This window comes from Echinops telfairi, unplaced genomic scaffold, assembly GCF_000313985.2.
Source record: "Echinops telfairi isolate 266 unplaced genomic scaffold, ASM31398v2 ScPeMD7_7468;HRSCAF=8506_0, whole genome shotgun sequence".
Taxonomy (NCBI): domain Eukaryota; kingdom Metazoa; phylum Chordata; class Mammalia; order Afrosoricida; family Tenrecidae; genus Echinops; species Echinops telfairi.
The window spans coordinates 38,449,387-38,473,949 of record NW_022111369.1 but is presented as its reverse complement, the minus strand read 5'-3'; the positions used below and the strand labels follow the sequence as shown (position 1 = coordinate 38,473,949).

The 24,563-nt window shown below is 39.7% G+C and overlaps 1 protein-coding gene across 1 annotated transcript in view; it reads right to left on the bottom strand.

The window, feature by feature from the left end:
• PRKG2 (protein kinase cGMP-dependent 2) overlaps positions 1-24,563 on the bottom strand; it is a 101,010-nt gene that overhangs the window by 43,813 nt on the left and 32,634 nt on the right. Inside the window, exons 4-9 of the mRNA XM_004703223.3 lie at positions 23,753-23,858; positions 20,782-20,845; positions 13,535-13,612; positions 11,992-12,086; positions 8,734-8,802; positions 1,014-1,112 (exon numbers count right to left, since the gene is read on the bottom strand). Coding sequence (XP_004703280.1) covers positions 1,014-1,112; positions 8,734-8,802; positions 11,992-12,086; positions 13,535-13,612; positions 20,782-20,845; positions 23,753-23,858 — 511 coding nt within the window. The remainder of the gene's footprint in view (positions 1-1,013; positions 1,113-8,733; positions 8,803-11,991; positions 12,087-13,534; positions 13,613-20,781; positions 20,846-23,752; positions 23,859-24,563) is intronic.

The window sequence follows — 24,563 nt, the reverse complement described above, 5'->3', positions numbered from 1 at the left end:
TTTGCAATTTTTGTTAGGTCTTGAAGCTTTCCGTGACTAAAGAAGAACAAAATGGCTTTATGAAACATAGAAAGAATGCACGGCTTACTGTGTGCAATACTGTCGACTCAAATTATGAATGAAGTTTTGTGCCTGCAATAGATACTCATAAGTTGTTACTATGAAAGACCTTCGGGATAAAAAGTACAACACTGTACCTTGCACACACACACCCTCCCAAAAAAACCTTCAAGAGGTCCTGAATGAATGCTCTAAGTTAGTCTAGTGGCTGTTTTCTAGAACTTCTGGTTATCTAGCTCTCATTGCACTATGTGACCCATATATTTAATGCTCAAAAGATAGAGAGTACATTTCTAATAACTTTCATTAAAAGAATTTTCTTTCTTTTTTCCCTACTGCATGAAAATATATTTTATTTCATTGAGAGCTCTTCCCCCCACACACTCTCCTCCAGGTCATACCAAACCCACTGACATCTAGTCAATTCCAACTCACAGAGAGCCTGTATGGGAGAAAGATGGGTGGTGGGCTTGAACCAGCAACTTGTGGTTAGCAGTCTAACTGCTTCCCTGATGGCACCACGGTACTCCTCCCCTGGGATAATAGCTCCCTTATATACTGAAGGAAGTCTGACTGGTTAGCTCTTTTCCTATAATCAGAATGAATGTGTTGCTCTATGAGTTGGCATTTCTGTTGGGTTTCCATTAAAAGACAGGCAAAAGAGGATGCTTTGTGAATTCGCACCCTCTTAAGCTAAGTCACCAGATGGAAGAAAGAATTCCTTTCTCAAGGTCCCCTGTGGTGGAGTTTCTCCCTAACTTTTCTACTCATCACATAACTGGAAACTGCTTCAAAGTATCCATGCTAGTGGTCCTCTTTGCAAAATATCAATTACAAACAGCTCAGAAATTTCTAAGGAACACACACTAGGTAACCACATAGTAATAACTCCCCTCTCCCATGCTCTTGCATCAGAAGCCATGTCTGGTTTAGGAAAATATCCCAACACTTACTTAGCATGTCTTTTTTCATCATCACGGTTGAGGTTTGCCACATACCCTTCAAGGTATTTTTGGAGTTCTTCGAATGTCCCCACTGTTTGGTTGAATGTTCTAAAGGAACAAAATAATATACAGTAAAGAGCTCTGGGATGATAGTTACCATTTCACTTGATACTTTCTTCCAATCTCAGAAAAGGCTACTCCAGTTTTGTAAATTGTTCTTCAACATGATTGAATATTATAGTTGTATCAATATATCAAATATTTGTTATTGTTATTACTCCTATGTCATCGTGACTCCGTGCTCAAAAAAAACTAAAGGCTGCTTGTTTCTGCTTCATCCCCATGATAGATTTTGGATCAAACCACTGTGATCTGTAATGTTTTCCCTGGCTGATTTCTATCCCCCCACCTTTTGTCCTCATCTGTCTTAGTCTGGACACTTGGATGATCAGCATCATAGCATCATAGCAAGTCCCCCAATCAAAAGATGGTGGCTGCACACGTGATGCATTGGTCAGGAATTAGACCCAAGTTTCTGGCATGGAAAGAAAGAATTCTACCAAATAGTTATTAGAGGGCACATAATTGTCCCTTTGAGTTTATGAACACAAAGGGAATTGAATATCAATGCCAGAAAAAATTGTTGTGAGTTATGCCCGAGATTCAGGTTTACAAACAACTGTCTTTTTTTTTTTTTTTACCTATTATTACTTTAAATGCACACAATGGAAAGAAAATAATTAACATGATCTGTTTGCTGAATCAACAGGCTACCCATGTAATCGCTCTGTTTTTTGTAATCTTGTTTAATTAAGTCAAGCTATTTGTTTTAAAAATCAAAGATAAAAGAGATCTCTTATCTCTACTATTCAGTCCACATTCCTTCCTAATTAAATCCATCATTCCACCTCAGTTGTTCTTCCTCTGAGGTCCAGCCATCTTCTCTTGACCTCACTCACCCATGGATCATAGCTTTGTGTCCTACTTCACTGAGCCCCTGTACCCACCGCATCCCAGGGCACTCACTATCTCTGGGAATTCCCGCCTTCTCCACTGGAGATTAAAACACACACACACACACACACACACACACACACACACACACACATTCTTTCCTTGGTTGTTCTTCCAATGCTTTCCACACCCTCAGCCTACAGTCTATGTTGATTTATCTGTATTAGGGAATTTTATTTCCTATTACAAAATAGTTTCTAAAAATAGAGAGTATGCTTGAATCATCTCAGCACTCTCCTGAGCACTTTCTACAGAATAGAATAAAATAGTGAGACTTTACCTGCAAATATCTTAAAGTAATTGCAGAACAGAGTCCTGTGGCAACTTAAAAGCCAGCCGAGCCCTGAAGACCACCCATCGATGCCACATAGACCCTGCTTCATAGAGACCGCTGCTCATTTTCAAGTGACTCCCAATAGCAGTACTTCTCTACTTTTACATGGTTCTGTATTTAGCACAACACCATGTGAAGTATTTTTCATTTTCTCCACCAGATTTATTCTCTATCCTTTTTTTATCCTGTTTTTTTGGGAGGGGACCTACCATTTATAGGACCTACCTATATTTATAGAACCTACCTACTATAGTGCAGTATAAAATTTAAAAATTGGCATAGGAATTCCAATTTTCGGTAGGAATTTTTCAAGTTAAAAAAAAATACTGTCCTGTATTTTCTTTTTATTTCTTCTTTGTTTTTGTAGTTAGTTGACATTGATTTGGCAGCAATCCTTGGCCACCTTATGAATAACAAAAAGAAACCAGGCCCATATGCATGGTGTCTTTATACTTCAGCACTATTTGTTTGCTGTTAAATCAACTAAACTATTGGGTCGTAAGCAATTTTTTAAAAGAAATGTAGGTGACTCTAGTGTCACAAGTCCCTAAAATTTCTTAACTAACTGATCTAAAGTCAAGCTTAAACATCTGTACTTTTCTAGCTACTCCACTGAAACAGCCTGTATCATTTGGATCATACGACTTCTGGGTAATAACAAACTCCTTTGAAATTTGCCTCAACAATGAAATAAGGAAGAACATAAATCACACTTCCATTTGTTTAGAACTATTGCCCCTTTCCACAATTAGTTTGTATGCTCTATCATATTTTTAAAACATGAAATACAGCACAAACTTCAACTCTTCTCTTTGTGGTGTATTTATTCTAAGAATGGGTTCAGATAATAAATCAGAAAAGAAAAGAGAAATAGTCCCGGGCTTTCAGTCACAATACTTCATTGCCAAGGCAGTGCCCTTTAGGCTGCCAGCATCTGGTGAGCACTTCCCATATGCCAAGGGCCGTTTCAAACGCTGGCCCTGCAGCAGCTGTCAACAAAGAAAGCCACCGAATCAAGTGTGATTAATGATGAGAACATACATGGTGTGCTGTGGGAACATGGAAGCTAGGAGTTATAGCTCAGGTGGTTATATAATGTATCATCCAATCTGGGATCCTCTTCAGAGTGGAAACAAACAAAACCCTTCATGGCCACTGGCGATTCCAGCCCATAGCAACCCTATGGGCAGGGTAGCACTACTCGTGTGGGTTTTCAAGACTGTGGATCTTTACAGGAGTAGAAAGTCTCATCGTCCACAGAACGCTGTGGAACAGCTGGCAGCTTCCAACTGCTGACTTGTGGCCAGCAGTCCACAACACCACCCGGCTGCAAAGGGGCGGGGGTCGATAACAAAGACGTTAAGATGACCAGACTGTCGCACAAAATCTAGGATGTATGCCAGCCTAGTCCTTCCTGGCTCTTCCAATTTCTTGACTCAGAATATATTCATATACATTGTTTCTGTCTCACTGTACCTAAGGCAATTCTGTATACATAAAGGATCTAATTAGATACTTCCATTTTAATTAAACACTTAAATACATTTCAAAAGAATGCGGCAACAAAACATGATAGTTACATCTTTTTCAGATGATTACTGTAGGAAAAGCACAAATATGTGATGTGTGTGATTATGATAAAAACGAATACAGAGTTCTTGCACAAATATGTGATGTGTGTGATTATGATAAAAACGAATACAGAGTTCTTTCTTTCATATTTATCAGGAGCCCTCGCTGAGTAGTGGGCTGCGAACTATAAACTAGTTAGTAAAGCCAGCAGCTGCCTCGGAGAAAGGTGAAGTGCTCTACTCCTCCAGGGGTTCACAGCCTTAGGAAACCAGGGGCACGTCTACCCTGGCTGATGGGGTTGCTATGATCACAATGGACTCAATGCAGACGGTTTGGGGTTTCCGTTCTGTTTTTAATCATATATTTAGTTCTAATATTTTAGTATAATTCATGTCATCACACAGCTAATGCTACAGAATGCTTGGATATAATTTTAAATGCCCTCTTGTATATAAAAGAATGTATTATTTGGAGAATATTGTAGGGTCACTATGAGTTAGAATCAACTTGGTGACAGTGGGCTTGATTGGGGGTTATATTTTCTGTTGACTAGTTTCCATCCAAAAATTAACTGTTCCTTGAACATACTTCACATTCCTTTAGTCCCATAATTTTAAGCTGACGTCATCTGTAGTGTCATCTACATTTCCATTTTCTAGAAACATTCTATTAATTCTTTGAGGCTCAATTCCACAGTTTAAAGTTTTTGGGGGAAAAATCGTTGCTATAAAGTGAGGGCTTGTTTAATTGAGCACATTCTGACTCTGGGCAATGTTATTGGCAGGGTAGAACTGCCGCTGTGAGTTGCTGAGACTATAACCCTTTATGGATGTAGAAAACATCATCTTTTCCCCACAGACCTTGTGCTCAACAGTTAACCTAGTAATTACTACACCCCCAGGGCTCCTTGAACACACATGCCAAGGGAAGGCAAAGGGAACAGCGGTAAGATTGTTCCATGAACCAAGAAACTTGGGCAATCCCCCTCCTCCATCACAACGCCAATGTTGGACAATTCCTTAGCCTACCTTGAAATAACTTTTTTTATCTGTAAAGGGGAGAATAATAATAATTCTAACTTATATGACGAGTTGATGATGGCTAATTTATAGATTGTTTTGGGTGGGTTATGGTTCCCTGTGGTTTAGCCAAATACTAGACTAGTTTCTTTTCGGTAATACAATCCAATGTAATGAATTCAACCAATCTGTTAAAGGGGAGTTTCCTTAGGATGCATGCTGCCTTCAAATGCAAAATAGGTACTTTGGAAGAAATTGCTCTATCCCCAGTTGGCACTCTTACCATTCATTACCTGAGCTTTGAATCTTGGGGAAAAAAGCTTGCTAAATTGTCTAGCCTCCTACCAGACCTATAGCTTTTGAGACTTGTCAGTCCACAGCTATGCTGTGACTGAGCTAGAGCTCCCAGCGAGTACCTGATTTATGGGTTTTGGACTTTCTAGCCAACCCTCAAAATTGTATGTGCTAATGCTTTGAAGTAAATTTCTATACATACACACACACACACACACACACACACACACACATGGATGCACACACATTGCTTATTGAAATATTGGTATGGTTATTTTCTAATGACAAAGTAGATATACGAAAGTTGATATGTGAAAATAGAGGGTGACGACCTTGTATGCCAAAAAGTAAGAGGATAACTTCATTCTATAACTGTCAAATTATATAATCATGGACTAGACAAGTTGACACATAACCTTAGCTATCACAGCGATTTTCATTCTTGCTTCACACAGAATCACTTTTTACCATGAGATGTACTGAGTAATCATATAGATATTTTTACTCTTATCATAAATGTGGAATATCAGAAAACAAGGTAGTCAAGATGTGATGAGGAGATATGTGTGTGTGTTCTGTTTTCTCGGTTGTTCTTATTAGTTACCATCAAGTCATTCAGACTCATACCGACGTTCTGCACAGCAGGAGGAAATACTGCCCAGTCCTGCACCGTTCTCACAATTAGTCCTCTGCCTGAGCCCATCCTGCCAATCACTGTGTCGATGTATCTTGCTGACAGTCTTCCTCTCTCTCACTGCCCAGGAACCGGTCTCTCCTAACAATATGTCCAAAGTATGCAAAACACAGTCTTCCCATCCTTGGCTCTAAGAAAATACTGCAGCCACACTTCTTCCAAGACAGACTGACTGGTTCTTTTAGCAGCCAGGGTACTCCAGCATCACAAGTCAAGTGCACCAATTCTTCTTTGGTCTTCCTTATTCAAGGTCCAACTTTCATATGCATAGGAGGCGCTGGAAAATACCATGGCTCAGGTGTACCTTAGGTCTCAAAGTACCATCCTTGCTTTTCAATACTCGAATGAGGTCTTGTGCAGCAGATTTACCTAATACAATGGTTTCTTGACTGCTGCTCCCAAGCAAGACACAATCCTTGGTAACTTTCTCCATTTATCCTGGTGTTACCTATTGGTCCAGTTGTGAGGATTTTGTCTTCTTTAAATTGAGTCACAATCCATACTGAAAGCTACAATTTTTGATCTTCATCAGCAAGAGTTTTGAGTCCTCTACACTTTCAGCATGCAAGGTTGTTTCATCTGCACAGAGCAGCATGCTAACCAGCCTTCCTCCAATCCTGATGCTGCACGCTTCTTCATATAATCCAGCTTCTCTCCTCCAATCCTGATGCTGCACGCTTCTTCATATAATCCAGCTTCTCTGATGGTTTGCTTAGCATACAGTTGAATAAGTAATGTTAGAGGATGCAACTTTGATGTACCGAATTTTAAACCATGCAGTCTACCCTCGTTCTGTTCTCACAAATGCCTTTTGATTCATGTACAACTTCCTAATGAGCATGATGAAGGGTTCTGGGAGTCCCCTCTTCTCAAGGTTATTCATAGTTTATTATGAGCCACATAGTCAAATGCTTCTGTACCATGTATAAAACCCAAGTAAACATCTTGATGGCATTCTTTGCTTTGAGTCAAGATTCATCTATGTCAGCAATGATATCCCTTATTCTACCTCCTTTTCTGAATCCAGTCTACATCTCTTGGCAGCCAACTGTCAATGCACTGCTTCCAATCATTAGGCCTTCTGGATCCTTATAGTGGGAGCTGATTCCTTCTTCATTGTCTGCTCTTTTCTGTAAGCCCCACTGAAACGTGTTCACTTTGGGTGACTGCTGGCATTTGAAATATCAGTGGCATAGCTTCCAGTATCTCAGCCACACACAAGCCACCACAGTGCACCAACTAACAAAGGAGTGCTGGCTGTTTTCTCTAGAGAATCACAACTAAGACATCATTATTATTAACATTTTAATGTGTTGATGATACTCTGATTTAAACATTAAAAATAATACTGTATATATTCATGTATAGGCTGAGTTTCTCAGCACATTTTTTTGGTTATTTTTTTAAATCATTTTCTTGGGGGCCCATACAACTCTTATTACAATCCATGCATACATCAATTGTATAAAGCACATTTGTACATTCATTACCCTCATCATTCTCAAAACATTTGCTCTCCACATAAGCCCCTGGCATCAGCTCCTCATTTCGCCCCCTTCCCTCCTCCTCTCTCCCTCACAAACCCTTGATAATTTATAAATTATTATTTTGTCATATCTTACACTGTCCGACGTCTCCCTCCACCCACTTTTCTGTTGTCTATCCCCCAGGAAGAAAGTGATATGTAGATCCTTGTAATCAGCACATTTTTAATGCAGTTTTGTGGTAAAATTAGGTGCCTCGGCCGATATTCAGATCGGCTTGTACTAGAGCATATATGGTAGCTTTTAGAGAGGTTGGTAAAATATATTATTGGCATAATTTTATGTTTTGAACTCTCTGGAAAATGGTGTGGGAAAAGCAAGTGGTGGGAACAGGTCTGTATCAAGCAAGCATTTAGGACTGTTGGGTTTCTATTGTGGAGTCCCTGGTGCAATTCTCTGCTTTCAAGAATGTGTGAACTTTCCCATAATCAGCAGTTTAAAAAAAACATTCTAGAGTTCTTTATAGCTCTAAACCTCTATAAATTATGCTTAGTTAGCAGTCAACTGTATCCTTCCTTTGACAGCTCTTGCTGGACATTTTAATATGTTTTGTTTATATTTCAGATTCATATACCCTATTTTTTCAACTACATTATGACTATTATCAGGCAATGTTCTGGTTTTGAACCTTTCTTTTCTAGTATCTAGTATGTAATCCATATGTTTTGACTGATGAATGAAAGATTCAAGGGTTCAGATCCAAATATAGTTTCAGGTGAGTTAAGGGCACAAAATCGGCTCTATTCTGAAAAATAATCTAGGTGATGTAGAGCTATTGGCATACATCACTTTGAAAACTGCTACAGATGTTAACTTAAAATGTAACAAAGTTTATATGTACCTAAAGAATATTTTATATTTTGTCATAGAGATACATAACATTTTTAACTGATTAGTGCATTTTATAAATAAATTGTGAAAATGTTCACTATGTTCAGTGGAAAGAAAATCCCCAAAAGCACTAATAAGCTTATTTCCATGGAAGCTGCAGAATGTAAATCAGTCTATTGCTGATATTTATGTACAAACTTCCCACACAAAATATTTAGCCTTCCCACATCTGCCACTGCCTCAAACAGATTCAGATCAGAAGGCCTGCTTTCTCCCCATGAATTTTAATAGAACGTCCTCACAGCGGAGCACTGGGAAGCATTTCTCAGTGGTGATGAAAGAGAAGACAGATTGTCCCTTCGAGGAACAGAAGGCCACGTCTGCACAGGTGGCAGTCGCCTGCCTTGCCCGACATCAGGATACTCACTCTCGATCTATAACCAGGCACGCAACATCATTTTCTTCCGCAATAATGTTAGCGGACCTGACATCATCACTGCAGGAGGAAACAAAACAAAACAAACGGCTCAGTCGACCTGCACCACAGTTAGAAATTGAACATCCGTCATTATTAAGGGGTGTCTCATGTTGTCTGATGCATTGTCACTCAATGCTCCCAACGGCTATTTTCAGTTTCACTACCGTAATTTTTGCTTCTTCTCTCCCTCATCCCATAAGGATTTGGAATGTGTTTTTTAAAAAGGCAGGTACGCAGGACGTCAGAGGAGAACAAGATAACTGTACTGGGAATGTAGAGGTATCAGTGATCACAATGAATATGGAATCCTGTTTGGGTCAAAATATAAAATAGGTTTCATGTGAAACAAGGTGACACACTAATCAACATGGAGGAAAGTAATATGAAAGTCATAGCTCAGAAAAATGTATTGGAAAACATGCAAACAATGAACACCTGATAACTCATATAATAAGAAACACCAAGGAAACTGTTCCTTGTACCATACAACATACCAATATACTTTTATTTCATAAAGACTGGAATGAATCCCCCACAGTAAATACACTGAATTCAGAGCAGTCTTACATTTAACGACTTGGATTTTCTTTCTCTCTTAGAGGGAACATAAGATAAGGGTACATCTTAAAATTGATGATTAGCTTATAGATGATGGATTATGGCATATAATCTAGTGCTATATTAATTTAATTACCTAATGACTACCAGTGGGTCAAGCACCATTTAAAAGTATTTCCTTCGAGACCTTTCCTTGTATTAGTTTCCTCTAGTGTTGCAGCTGTTAGGTGCCATCGGTTTGATGTATAAACTAAAGACACTACAAAAATGCACCCCTCTTGTACCCAGTGCTATGGAACTCATGGCAGGTGGTCTTGGCATATTCGCATACCATAGATGAGCAAACAGCAGAACTAGTCTGAGACACGCCAATTAAAATGGTATCACACAAGGACAGTTCTTCATCTTTCCTTAGTGGTTTGTCAGGGAAACATCCGTAGTCCACGCAGAGCAATCCATTGAAGTTGCCTTTCCACAGAACGCTCTAGAGACTTCCAGAAAACAGTCTGCCCCTCCAAGTTTACAGGGTCTTTAAAGGCTGGAAGAGACTGGTAAAAATACTGATGCTTCATGGGCTTTCTGAGTTGGTAGCAGGGTAATGACTCAGGGGATATTGTGTATTTTCTAGTGGAAAAAAAACCCCAAAATAAAACTTCGTATTCAACTTCGAGTTTAGACAGGTGAAATATGGCCAACTGTCACATTTGTGAGTTCAGACTCAGGAAAGCAGCACGGCATCCTTTCATTTGTCAGCAGCATGATGTTGATTGGGACTGTTGTAGGCGAACGCTTTCCAAGTATTGGATGTTTACAAGTATGCTCATGTTCTTTTCGTAGTAACTTCCTGAGTGCACACACAGTTCTGAAAGGGCTCCCAAGAATACTTAGGGTCACGTCATAGATATATACAGAGTATAAGGCATATGCAGCCACAGTTAGTGAAAAACTGACTGCAGAAAAATATAAAAATATATATATCCAACTTTCCTTCTCACTGATTTTTACTTTATGATCTTAAATTCTTCTGAGAGTTGAGTGTCTGTATTAAACATAAATTCCTATGGTCTTATGGGAAAACACTATAATCAGCAAACTGCTACATAAAGCATAAATATTTGCATGCTCAGCAAAATCAGATAGTACACTTCCTTTACATGAGCGATTGGGCCTCTTTACTCCCTTTGTAAAATTCTTGTGCACTTTCAAACTTTAGCAGTTTTGTTGAAGGTATGACAGAATCATCTAAAAATGGTAAGAAAGCATACACTGACATTGAAATTTTGAGTAATGATACCACCTGTTGGCATTGCGTGAATGATTTAATATTCTATAAAAAGCAATAAAGAAATAAATAAAATGGACAATTTATTTCCCCACTGAAACAAATTCATTATCAGATAGCTAATGAGAAAGACTTTTTGAGTTTGTCTTTAAACTCCATTTTTAAATGGTTTACATATTAATTATAACTTCAGAATTAAATTTTGGTTTTTAAGTAAAGAGCTTTGTCATCTTAAATAATCAAGTTTGTCTTCAGGAAATGAATGGATACTTTGCCTTTGTTCTGTACCTCTGTCCCTTGACTTGTAACTCCACAAACAAAAGCCCACGGGAAGACAGAGGAGCAGTAGAAATACTGCTTCATATAAGTGAATATGAACTAAAACTAAAGCATTTGGTTTAAACATCAGTGTTATGTGACTGCTTAGCAAACATTTAATTTTCATAGAAAACCATAGGTAACTCCAAAAAAAAGGTATGCTATCCCAAACGTTATCTTTTATAAAGTTGCTCAAGCTTAGGAAAATTAATTCCTTAAGTTTGCAGCTTTGCTTTTTGTTTTTTTTCCACTAGAAAGTACAAACTATCCCTTGAGTCATTTTATTACCCCTTAAGATATTTCTTCTGTTTACTGGATAAAAATGTTTTTAAGTCTGAGGTTTAGGTAGAAATTCAGGTGCATTATTTTTAGTTGTTTCTGAAACTTTCAAAATGTGGTGATAAAAATTTCAAGGGAGACGTCAGACAGTGCAAGATATGACAAAATAATAATATATAAATTATCAAGGGTTCATGAGGGAGGGGGGAGCAGAGAGGGAGGCAAAAAATGAGGAGCTGATGCCAGGGGCTTAGGTGGAGAGCAAATGTTTTGAGAATGATGAGGGCAACGAATGTATAAATGTGCTTGACACAATTGATGTATGTATGGATTGTGATAAGAGTTGTCTGAGCCCCCAATAAAAATATTTTTAAACGTTTTTTTTCAAAGAAATACTGCTTTATTTATGATACTTTAAAACTTCCAATTTATGATACTTTAAAACATCCAAGTTATGTAGAGTTATTACTTGATAGACAACAAACATGAAAATACTTAACAAGGTGATATTTCATACTTTGTAAAAGTAATTCTGAAGTGGAAGATATAACCTTTACAATCTAAGTTTCGTATCTCCGATTCTTTTTAAACTAACAATTATAATACTTTTTCCACTAGTAAGCTTAGTTTAGCTTTTCAATGCAAAGGTAGTACACCATTTTCCTGCATGCAATTAAGTTATTAAATTAGTCACCATTAATTTGGTAGCTCAATTTGACAACTTTATAGGAATACGCAAAGAAATCAAATATATAAATATATGGACTCACCTGATCAGAGCTTTTTCTCCAAAGTATTCTCCTTTCTGTAATATTTTTATCAGTTGTGGCTGGTCGTGGCCTTCTGTACTCTGTGTAACTTTTACCTAAGCAATATTCAAAAAGTTTTTAAAAGGCAGGAGGGAGGCAGAAAAAGAATAAGAATTTGAACACATATCCATTCAATCAGATCCTCCAATCTGTATAAACTTAACTGAATAAGAACAAGGACAAGGCAACGTCTGAGGCCTGGCCTCATGTCTGAGGGGATGCGTGCAACCTAACTACTGTCAGCACATCTGTCCGACACCGTAAACCCTGTGACCCAACCTTTGGAACGAGGAAGACTCTCTATCCCAGTGTCGCCTCTCACAGGACAACTCGAGAAAGTCTGATAGGACTAGCAAGTTAATCAAGAGTGAATGAATGAATGAATAACGGGTCCTGTGGGGTAGGGTCGGGGAGGGAGGGGATAAAAGGGAGTGGATATCAAGGAGTTCAAGAAGAAAGAAAATGACTGGAACTGACTGCGGTAGCAATTGTACAATACGGCTTGATGTGGCTGAACTATGGAATGTTATGATATCTCAATGAGCTACCAAGAAGATGATTAAAAAGTTTAATAAATAAATAAAATGAAATAAATATTTTAAAAAAAGAATAAAGCTGAGTATCGGGAGTCCTTAATCTGGTGTGTAGAATCACTCGCTTAAGTGAATATATTTCTTAAAACTGAACACAAAAAATGAATATGAGAAGAGGGTCCATAATTTTCATGAGCATCTCAAAGTGGTCCATGGCCCTGCATGCAGAGGCAAACAAAAACTTCCATTTCCCCGGAGACCTGCACCTATTGAAAGTTATGATCAGCATCGATGCTGGTACTCTAAAATTTGCTCTTTCCTTCAATATTTCACAAATGCTTTTTCTTATCTTTGAAGAACATGGTCACGGGTCAACATAGAAATAACTGACAGCATGGTACCCACTCGTCAGGCATGAAGAAAAAGACCCATTGTATATTGGGATCAAATTTACAAGAGCATTGAAGTCAATTTAAGTTTGTGTCTGAATTGAAGTTCTAAACCATACTGGTTCTGAAGTTCAATGCCTGACTCCTGCTGCTTCAATTCCGTAATGAGAACTACCCCATCCACTGCTGGCCCTACCTGCTGGATACACAAATGTTCCAGTCCTGAACATAGATCTTTGAGCTGATTGAAAATCATGTGTTCCTCATTATAAGGAACCTTAGAAATGATAGTCATTTCATGTACATTGAAACCAGTTCCAAGAAAGTCAAACAAGTTGCCTACGATCCCTAAGAATTGACCATGTCAGCTGGCGCCCATCATAAGACGCTGGTGTCCCCAAACCCAGCGCTGAGGTCAAGCCCTCGGTATCCCTCCCGGCTTCCTGTGGAAGCTCCTTGACCAGTTCAGTGGAGAGAACTTCTCATGTTACAGCATGAAAACCAGGCAGAGCATGGGTGCATTTGTGGCAAATGGAAAACACTGGGAAAGTTTTACTTGAAGTATATTTGATTAATATTTACCTTTCCTTTGGCTAAAATGTAAAAGGTACTTCCTTCCTCCCCTTCTCTAATAATGTAATCTCCTCTGTCGTAGTATTCCTATGGGGATGGAGAAGAAAGACGGCAGATCAGGCAGAGAAGTAAACGAACAGAAATGTCTTGTGTCTTTGAAATAGGTGTTCCACATCTGTTTCTTTTCTGTTCTGCCTATTGTAACTCTTTTTATTTTTAAACATCGAAGTCACAAAGTGGAAAGAGTAAGGAGGCTTGAGCATTTTCATTTGCAATTCGGTTAGACCTTAGCAGAAGTAATACACTCGGGACACTGAATTTCGGCCTTGGAGATGCAGAGCAGCAGGGAAACCAGAACAAACAAAGGTCACTATCACACAAGTGGGGCTTTCTCTGAAATAATCTAAATACAAAATGTATGGTGATCTTGAACAATCTAGAAAACGTGTTGTAGTTTTGGGGGGCAGGTTGTTTTGGTTCTCTGGGTCGCCATCGCATTAGGCCGGCCTCATGGCGACCCTGTATGTTTCGCAGTAGAGCGGTCCCAAAGGGCTTTCAAGGCTGAGACTGGGACAGCAAATCGTCATGCGTGTGTGTGTTCCAAAGACCTCTGGGTGGGTTGGAACCACCAAGTCTCCAGTGAGTCATGGAGTACTTGCTTATTTACACTACCTAAGGACTCTTGAAGAACGTGCCCAGAGTTTAGTAAAAGAAGAAAAAATGATCTAATAAGTAGAAAGCATAATTTCCTGTGGACATTAGTAACATATTAGCTCAATTTATAATTCCTTGAAGAGCACCTGGTTTTAGTTTCCAAAGATTTGTCATGATAAAAGAGTGGCATTTGAATATTTTACATGTAAATTATGTTCTTTAAAGTATGTTTATCATCATAAAATCTCCAATGATCACAAATTTCTTTTTTATCCATTATCATGCTCCTCTCTCTTATGTTCATGTGATTAGAGAATCCTTGGGCAGAGAAGAGTCATCTGTCTACCTGTCAGACTCCAAGAGCAGTTTAGTGGTTGAGGAAACAAAAGATGGATTAAACTGCCCACTTATGCCTCACTTTAATTTGATCTTGTCTCAAAGTCATAGAGCTAAAATGAATCTCTTAATTATTTATAAAACAGAGATGCTCTTGTTTCAATTTTTTAAAGACAAAATTATCAACATTATAGCAGCCTGTCTTGTTTTTCATTGAGACTTGAAGGTCAATTCCAAAGTAGGCCACTTTTCTGTAGATTTTTTTTGGTCATTTGTACTTGAAACCTTATGTGCATTGGTTTGGGGTTTTTTTGGGGGGCGGGGGGCTCTAGGTTTAAATGCCAGCCCCACTACTTTCTACTTGTGCATCACAATTATGGATTTCCCTTTCACCAATCCATCAAATTCAAATCAGAAAGCTGCCTTCAGAACTTGAGAGAGGGTGAGGATTCATCCTCCACTACTGCCAGAACAAAATCTGTGGCTTAAAACAGCACCTGATTGTTCTGTCACTGTTTCTGTGGGTCAAAAGCCCAGGCACCTTGTGGCTCAGCTGGGCTTTCCTGCTTAGGTAGTCTCAGGTGAAATCAAGTACCTTCAGGATTGAGTTCCTTTCCCCAGCCTGTGGGGAAGGATCCACTACATCAAGCTCATTCAGCTTGATGGCTGAAGTTAGTCCCATAGAGCTACAGCTACAACCTTTGTTTGCTGACTAACTGCCAGCAAGGGGTCATACTTAGTTCCCAAAAGCTTTTCTCTGGCCCTTGTCCATAATTGTAGATCTCAGAGCTAGCTGCAGTGAATTGCAATATTCTGATGTTCTGAAGCTCTCTGATTTCTGCTTTCTACCACATCTCCCTCACTAGAGGCTGAGAAAACCATCTGTCTATGAAAGGGCTCATAAGGGTCCCCAGATCACTGCCATAACTCAGGATAAGTCTGTATGCTAAGTCCCCAACCTTAGTGGCTACAGCAATGGACTCAAAATTCACCACCCTGAGCGTGGCGCCGGACCAAGTAGTGCTTCCTCCTGTTGTACATGGGACTTCCCCGAATCAGAACAGATTCTACAGCATCTAACAACAACCTGGGGGAAGAAGTCTTGGTGGCACAGAGGTTAAAGCACCGGGCAGCTAAGGAGAAGGCCAGCAGTGAGAACCCACCAGGGGTTCGGTAGGAGAAAGATGTAGCAATCTGCTGCTGCAAAAATTTGCACCCTTGGAAGTTCTACTCTGTCTTCCCAGGTTGTCATAGTCCGCATCAACTCAACAGCACCACCGTAGTGGTGTGGCGTTACGGGGAGATCTTGAAAAGGCACAACTGGAGTTTCTGGATGCCTCTGTGAAGCCAATGGAGACGATCTTTCCTTATCAGCAAGAAACAAACTTCTATTTTATTTCTACGTAAACCAGTTGCTGTTAAGTCTTCTCCACCAGAGTAGAACTGCCCTCTAAAGAGGTGTTTTGTCTCTTTTAGCTACGACCTTTCTGCAGCAAATATCCGGGGTTACCTCTAAGGCACCGATGGGCACATCTGAACCACTAACGTTTAGATGAGTAACCGCGCACTTGAACGTTTATGCAACCAGGGACTCCCGCCATTGCTGTAGAAAAGGTTGACTATAGAGTGCAAATGACTGTCCTTTGATGGCTGAGTCAGTAACCAAGATCCCATAGTCCAGGTGTCAGTATGTAATTCATGCTTAATTCTCTTTAGCAAAATGACTGGTGTCGAGCAGATTTTCCTGATGAAGGCAATCTGCTCTTTGGTCCCTCGTTTCCTTCTCAATCTCAACTTTCAAATGGAGCAAGGGAGAAAGGGAGAGTTTTGATGCGTTATTGAGTTGTCCTTTAGTTTTTATAAAGCCTGGGATGTGGGCTGAGGCATGGCTTTCATTCCTGTCCACCAGATATGTTGAAAGAGGCCAGCATGGAAAGACTGCTGGGAAAGAGCTTGGGTGTATTTTAAGGGACAACCTTCCTGTGGTGTTTTTCTCAGAGATACATCTTTGTCTCCCAAAACCATGGAAGGAAGATAAATAATACCTCCCAGTGTGCTGACAGTAACTTTATAGATCAGAAAAGGCTGTGGAAATAGGTCAGACCAAAAATACATGCTGGTAAGTACCAACTGTGGTGATGGACTAGCCAGTATTGGTCGAGTGGCGAGGACAGTCCATCTGGCCAAGATATTTCCACAACCAAAAAGAGAAATATAAATAATGTGGTTATCGTCTGTGTGGTCACACTGAAAAAGGGCCCCTTGGAGGACAGTGGAGCCATAGACCCCATCCTGCAGAGCAATCGTTTCCAAGAAATTAGATTCTGAGCTCCAATAAGAAGTACATTTTATATATACACACACAATATACATACACTCACACACACGAACATGCACATATACATTTATATAAAAGGGAAATATTTTTTAAACTGTGTGTATACTTAACACTCTGGTGTTTTAAAATTCAAATGTTTTCTTCAACATTGGACATACAATGAGTTGAGACAGACAGTCTGAAGGAGATGGTTTTAGAAGATGCCCAGAAGCCTTAAGGGCAGTGACTTAGGACAGGGCTGGAGTGAAAGAGAAGTCAATTCCCGCATAGGCTTGAAAAGTAGGGGTCGGATGAAAACTATACAACGGCAACAGCAAAAGATGGGACTATCTTTTACTGTAAAGACAATGTGTGTTCTACAATAAATGGATACAGTGAAAAATATAAGAGCCTAAGTGACTGGGAAAAGAATATATCAGGTCAGGAGAAAACTGCCAAGAAGGTGTGCAAGTTAAGGAGAAAGAATCCCGGCTCAGGTCTCCAAATAGCTATTAGTGTGTGCAGAGAGGACTTCCAAAAAACCCTGATGATTCACAGACTTACAACACCACACGATGCACACACACACACACCTGCAAACACTTCCATGGAGTAGGAGACTCTATGTACCTAGGTTCATTACTTATTAAAAAATGCTTATAGTTACTTTATCTTGTGCTGGTTGTTGGCCCTCAAAGTGCAGCTTAAATATGATCAATGCTTTTTAAGGAGACATTTCAAAGCAGCATATCTGGGTCAGGTGGATCCTAACAACCGTTCAGACATAATTTAGTATTAGTGGTGATTGTTGTTTCCAAGAAGCCAGATCTTTAAAAATGGAGCTCAGTAGAAATTACTGCGGTACAAGTGAGTTGGTTGCATGTTGTTGCTGAAACAGCCTGTAGCAGCACAGCTCAGCATAGCTCCCCTCTCCTTATTTTGTAAACGAGGAGAGGAGACACCAATGTGCACAGCAATCGCAGGAAAGCAGCTGGTGATAGAGGCAGGACAGGACCGCAGATCCTAAATGCTGGCTCTCCACTCGCAAACTTCCCACAACACTTGGCTCCCTCACTTGGACTGGTCCCTAAACTGGACCAGCAAAATTCACAGCTCTCTTTAACTTTCTGGTACTGGCTATAACTCTTAAAATTAAAAATAAAGAAGAACCCCTCAGTATATGTATTCTCTTCACAATTGTGCAGAGGTGATCAGACTTTAACCATGGTGGAGCTGTGCCTTAAACCTTGGCTGCTGAAAAAGAAAGATAAGACCATTTGTTTCTGTAAATATTCACTACCTTGGCCAGTTCTACTCTGTCCTCCGGGGTCCCTTTCGGTGGAAATCTACTCAAAGGCAATGGGTTTAATATGGCGTTTTGGTGGGTCGGACTTTAATGAACATAAGAAGCCCTTCATTTCCATGTTAAAAGGTAGATATCTGAGCCCCTCAGCCAGGGTTTCTGATTCAGTTAGTTGGGGGTGGTAATGGGGAGTCCGACTTTTAATGAACACCACAGGCAATCTGAATGAGGAAATTCCTCACTCCTCTCCCACCCCCAGCACACCAGGGTTCAATGAAAGATGACTTGTCAGCGTCCCAGTGCAGAAGGCCACTGGGTCAAATACCAGAGCTCAGTGACGTCCAATCCATCACAATGCTTATAGTTCAGGAAGGCACAAGCCCCAGGCCTCCCGGACTGAGCATTGCGCGTGGGAGCAGGCCCTCCTTCCACCGTCTTTTTGCACGGCACAACGGCCCGTGCTTTAGTCATCTGACCATTCCCGTGGCCCTGAGATCTCCCCTGCATGCCAAGCTGTAGCATGCCTTGTCATCTGCATCAGTTCATTCTTAATGTGCACCAGTGCATGCGTGGGTAGGAGTCCCATTCTTCCAAGAGAACACAAGAAAAGGCTTCAAGGCCAGGTCTGCATCCAGAACTGTGGGGTCATGGAAGCTCAAGTCGGAAATGCTATTGGAACACCCTGCAATCAGACCTATGTGGTAAGGGTCTTGTCTTAAACACAGTGAATCAACTGCTTGGTGAATGGGCATTTCTGATTCCACCCCCCCCAAATGACCACCCTCCCACAAGCATATATGCACACACAGACACAAAGCAAAAATACGAAAACAAAGACCAAATCAACTCCAAACCAGCAGATGGATTCAGCCTAATTGTTTCTTTGTTTCCTCAGAGATTATGCAGTCCGTTTGTGGGACAGCAGGTCGGTCGTGGAACGCGGTGTGTTGTCAGGGCTGTGCTGACAGGCCATTCCTTCACGCTCTGCTGGTGAGTTACATGCTCCTCTTGGAGCTAACTGGATCCCATGCCTCCCTTGTGAATCACTTTCCCATTTGTGAATTCTCACACGTTACGCAGACACCCACCTTTTTGCCAGGTGGGACTGAAGAAGGTCGACTTAGCTGTGCTGCTGCGGTCTGCAAATGTGGAGCTCTTAGAAAACCTTTCTCAGGGATTTGAAAAGATGAGACTCTCAAACGCAAATGGAGTCCTTAATTAATACTGGAGTTTGAGCCCCTTTCTATGTATTCTACAGCCATTGTCTGTGGCTGTGATAAACATGTCCAATTCATCATTCATTTTCAATATTAATAATTTTAATATCTGCTGTCAACATGAAATTCCCCTCTGGTGCATCTACTCTATTAGTATTATATTAAAAACAGATTTCCTTGGTTAACACAAAAAATATAGAGCCTCTCTGGTTTACAACATAAAAACTCTCAGAAATTAGGATGAATTATTAATTTGTAACATCTGTGATTGGGTTATGTTACATCGGCGCAAATCCCAAGAGACGCAGGGCAAACAGCCTTCTTGAAATGACTTCATATGTGAACCTCCTGGGGCCTCAAGGCCAGGCACTATGTCATCATGGCCTGTCCTTGATACACTGATGGATGAGTTCCATGAATGGTAAATAGAAACATTACCAGTGTCACTTATACTTAAGGATCAAGTGGCCTGTGCTGCCTTCTCAACAGATAGTCATTTACATTGTATATTGTGACTGACAGAGACGTGAATCTGTCAACAATCAGGCTTGCAAGGGTTTTTCCTATTGTTTTGTTTTGTTTTCCTCCCCTGAGAACAGCTTTATGAAAAGCTCCTTCGTGTCTAGATGTGTCTTCTTTACTACTGTTTCTTACCTCCATGAAGCACTGTTGCAGCCTTTTGGGTTTCAGTAAAATTCACACACACAAGCAAGGGTAAGGGAGAGGCTATTGGCTTTGAATTTTAACCTCGGCAACTGAAGAGGTTTTCATGTCATGCATATAATTAGAATCTAAGGTGCTCGTCATAAAGATGTTAATCACAAAAGACTTGACTGTTCTTGGACTCGAACCAACCATCTGGATGACGCCTAAAACAGGTTTTTGAGTGGATTCCAATATGCTGTCCTCCTTAGATGTTAAAATAGGTAAAGTGATTGTAAAGTGCAGCTTGAATTTCTTGTAATGCATTCTCGTGACCCAAAATGTTCAAGTAGAAAATGTGTCGTAGCCTGATTCAAAGGTCTGTCACCGAAAACACTAACATACCTTTTCTCCAGTTCCCTAATTCAACACCATAAGGACTTCCTACTATGCAAACTCTGTAAGGGCTCATGATGTTAACTGTAGAAAATCAAATGTCTCGTGAATATGGCAGATTAGCGTCATAAAATGTACAAAAAATATTAAACTATGTAAATCAAATTTTACTTTACACATGTAAATCCAATTTCTTTTTATACATTCCAAAGAGTCTCTAAAACGACCCCAGGCCCTTCGTTCAGTGCGATTTAGTCTAGTGTTCTCACAGTGTTAAATAGGATTTTGGTCTCCGTAGATTAGTGAGGTACCATCTTTCCTGGATACTTCTGCAGTGCTAATTAGCCAACTAGATTACAGTTCAGTCTACTTTTTCTATAACATTTCTTACCACTTCCAGGCAGTCGATGATCTTGGTTAATTTATCCTCAGGTAAATTCTTCAGCAAGGACACGCTTCAAAATGAAACAGAAATTTTCTTTGTAATTATCTCCCCAGATTGAATCATAAATACCACACACACACGTGTGTGTAGTTTTTAAATATTTACATGCTAAAAATACAATGTACATGTAACACTTTGTTCCAAAACAAGCCTCCAAATACAGTACATGTAAAGTAGTGAATTCAAATAAATGGGAAATTATTATGAAATATATACATAGATATATGAATATATCTGTAACCACACCAAACCTGTTGTTGTCCAGTCAGTTCTGACTCAGGTGTGGAGAGAGCAGAAACGAGCTCCCTAGGACTTTTAGGGTGGAATTCTTTTCACAGGCAGATGGCTGGAATTTCTTCAAGGGCTCCAGAGGGTGGGTTAAAATCCAAACGTTTTGGTTAGTAGTCAAGCCTAAACCATTTGTGCCACCTACAAATACATACACATATATATATGTACACATGCGTATATACATGTGTGTACACGTGTGTGCACGTGTGTGTGTGGTTGTTGTGGGAATAGATGCCTTCAAGTCAGCCCTAACTCCTAGTGACCCTGTGCCCAATGGAAAGAAGCACTGGCCGGGGGGACGCCGTCCTCCCAGCAGTTAGGGATGAGTTCACGGAAGCCGGGACTGTGGCGATCCCTTCCGTTGAAGATCTCCCTCTTTTTCCGTGAGCCTCGACTTCACTAGACACGATGTGTTTTTCCAGGGACTGGTCTCCCCTGGTAACATGCCCAAAGCATCTGAAAACAAAGTCTCCCCTTTCGTACTTGCAAAGAACATTCTGTCTGTCTTTTCTCTAAGACGTATTCATTTGTTCTCTGGATAGTCCACGGTACTTTCAATATTCTTCGCCAATGCCATAATGTAGATGTAGTGATTTCTCTCAGGCCTTCCTTATGCATTGCCTGCGTGCGCGTGCATATGAGATGATGGAGAACACCACGGCTTGGGCCCGGCACCCCTTTGTCCTCACGGTGTTATCTGCACTCTATAATGCTTGAACGAGGCCTGGTGCAGCAGACTGGCAAAGTGCAATGTGTTGTTTGATTGATTACAGATCCAAGTACATATACATGTATATCTATCTCCTATATAAGGATACGTGGTGACACAGTGGGCATTAGGCTGCTAACCCAAAGGCTGGCCATTTGAAGCTGCCCACTGCTCCACAAGAGAAAGATGGCCTAGTCTGTATCTGCTAAGCTTTACAACCTTAGAAGTCCGATGGAGCAATTCCACTCTCGCCTATAGGATTTCCATGAATTGGAACTGACTGAATGACAATGAGTTATATATATCAGATATCTAACCTAAACTCATTTTGAGATATACATATCTCAGACATCTAGTACAGCCAAATTGAGCAACATCCCAGAAAGGTGAAATGGAAGGTTTCATTTATTGGGGGCAATATACATAGATACAGTTTTGTTTGTTTTCGAAGTGAATTGCACTGGAAACTGTGTTGGTCTCTGCCCCTGACTGTTTTATTTGGCCGGCACAGACGAGGAAGCTCTGCTCCCCGTGGAGGAACAGGTGTTCTGCTGAGTCTTTCGAATTGAGCAGTGGCTGGACCAAGTGTAGCCGAGAAAGTAGCACTGACATAATCTGGGATTATTCATATTGTACTGGCTCTTAAAATGAGTAGTACCCAGAGGAATGTCATAGGACCGTTTCTATAGAGCACAATCATATACAAAGAATGAAATAAAATACTGAAACCTATCACTAGCAAAAATAATCATAAATTCCAATCCAACCAATCTATGATTAATTTTTTTTTTGAGAAATAAATTTTCTTAGAGAGCGAGTCCTTTTACTTTGCTCATTTTTAGTCAAGAATATTAATGTAATGTGATTCCTATAAGATAAATACATCTATCTTACCATGAAAATTATATCCCTAAACGAAAAAAAATTTATAAAAAAATAGATCTGATTGTTTCTGGCACATGTTCACCAAAAGGCATGTGAACAGGAGGCATGTTTAAGAAGTTGATGCCAAGGGCTTAAGTGGAGAGCAAATGTTTTGAGAATGATGAGGGCAACGAATGTGCAAATGTGCTTTACACAATTGATGTGTGTATGGATTGTGATAAGAGTTGTATGAGCTCCCAATAAAATGATTTAAAAAAAAAAGAATGTTTGTAACAGAATCATGTGTAATTGCAAAGCCTTGAACACAACTCCCGTGGAAGGATGAAGAGATACACTATGATTGAGCCCTGTAGTGGAACTCAGCATGGGAAAATGAGTGAACTCGCCAATGTGAATGAATCCTAGGGGGAACAAATGAGTAACAAACTATCACAAAAATAATAAATGCTATTTGATTAAAGCTCAAACAAAGCCTTAAGCTTTATACAAAATATATAACGAACAAGAAGATGACCTCTAAAATTCGAAATGCAGACTATGGAAGAGAGAGGAAGAAGAAGATTAAGAAATGGGATAGAGAAGTACATGCAAAGTTCAAAGTATGATATAAATAGGGCAAAAGTGAATTAAATATAATTTTATAGAGCGTGTATGGCCTTTATTGGAAGGGAATATTTCTCTTCCTTTTTATTCATGTGGAAGATGCTTGAGCGATCGTAAAATTTTGATAAAATATCCATAAAGTTTTAAGAGCCGGCCAACATATTCTGAAGGTGTGCATTTCCAAGCCAACCCATTCGGTTGCATCAACTCTGACTCTTGGCAAACTCTGCCCGCAGCACAGAACTGCTCCACAGGGTTGTTATCAAGGCTGTAACCCTCTCAGAAAGAGCCGTGTCTTCTGAGTTGGGTCTGAGCTGCTGACTTTTGGGTTAATATTTGACCACTTCCATACAAACTCCATTCAAACTGAGCTTACCTACAGTGTGACTACCACATCTTCAGTTCTTGCCCCCAGCGTGCCAGTCTTACCTTCTGAGGAAGTTTCTGTACTGCTCGTCTCTAGCTTGAGCTGTCCTTCTCATGATATTCTGAAATACCTCTCGATCTAGTGCCCACGTTTTAACATTGGTGATGGCTTCCAAAAGGTAAAAACAACAGAAAAACAGTATTGGTCACAATTCTTTTAAAAATTCAAAAAAACAACTGTACATTAACAAGTTCATCATACATAATTATGATATGATTGTTTCTTAGAAAACATATCATTTATATGTGCAAGTGAAAGCAAACAGCAATAGAAGTGGTTATAATATAAGAAATTTTGTAAAAATCCCTTGACATTAGATGCATCATGACTAGGGAGTGGGTAGCAAACAACTCCCTTTCTAATTTTGTTTTGCTGAGGATGATATTAAATTTAGTGTGCAATCATCAGGCTATATTTGAGATTTATGCTCTGATACAAGGGAAATCCGCCAGTTGCCTTATAACCAATCCAAGGAGTAATGGATTCACAAGAAGGTAACTGCAAGTTACGAATCTGCATATACATCTATGTTTTTTGTATGATGCTTTTACTAAAGAAACCTTTACAAGATTTCTATAATTCCTGTTAGGTGGAATGTCCACAACTCAATTTTTTAAATACCATAGAAGAATTTTAAAACCAGAAATGGAAGTGACGTAGCCACCAAAATAGATCTAGATAAAACTATAGTTGCATAAAAAATATTTGAAAAAAGGAATAATGGGGCTCAATAAAATTGATAAAACAGGAAACTTTGGTTTTACAAATTTTAGAGAGAATGAGAATTATTTTGACTTTAAAAAATATATAGAT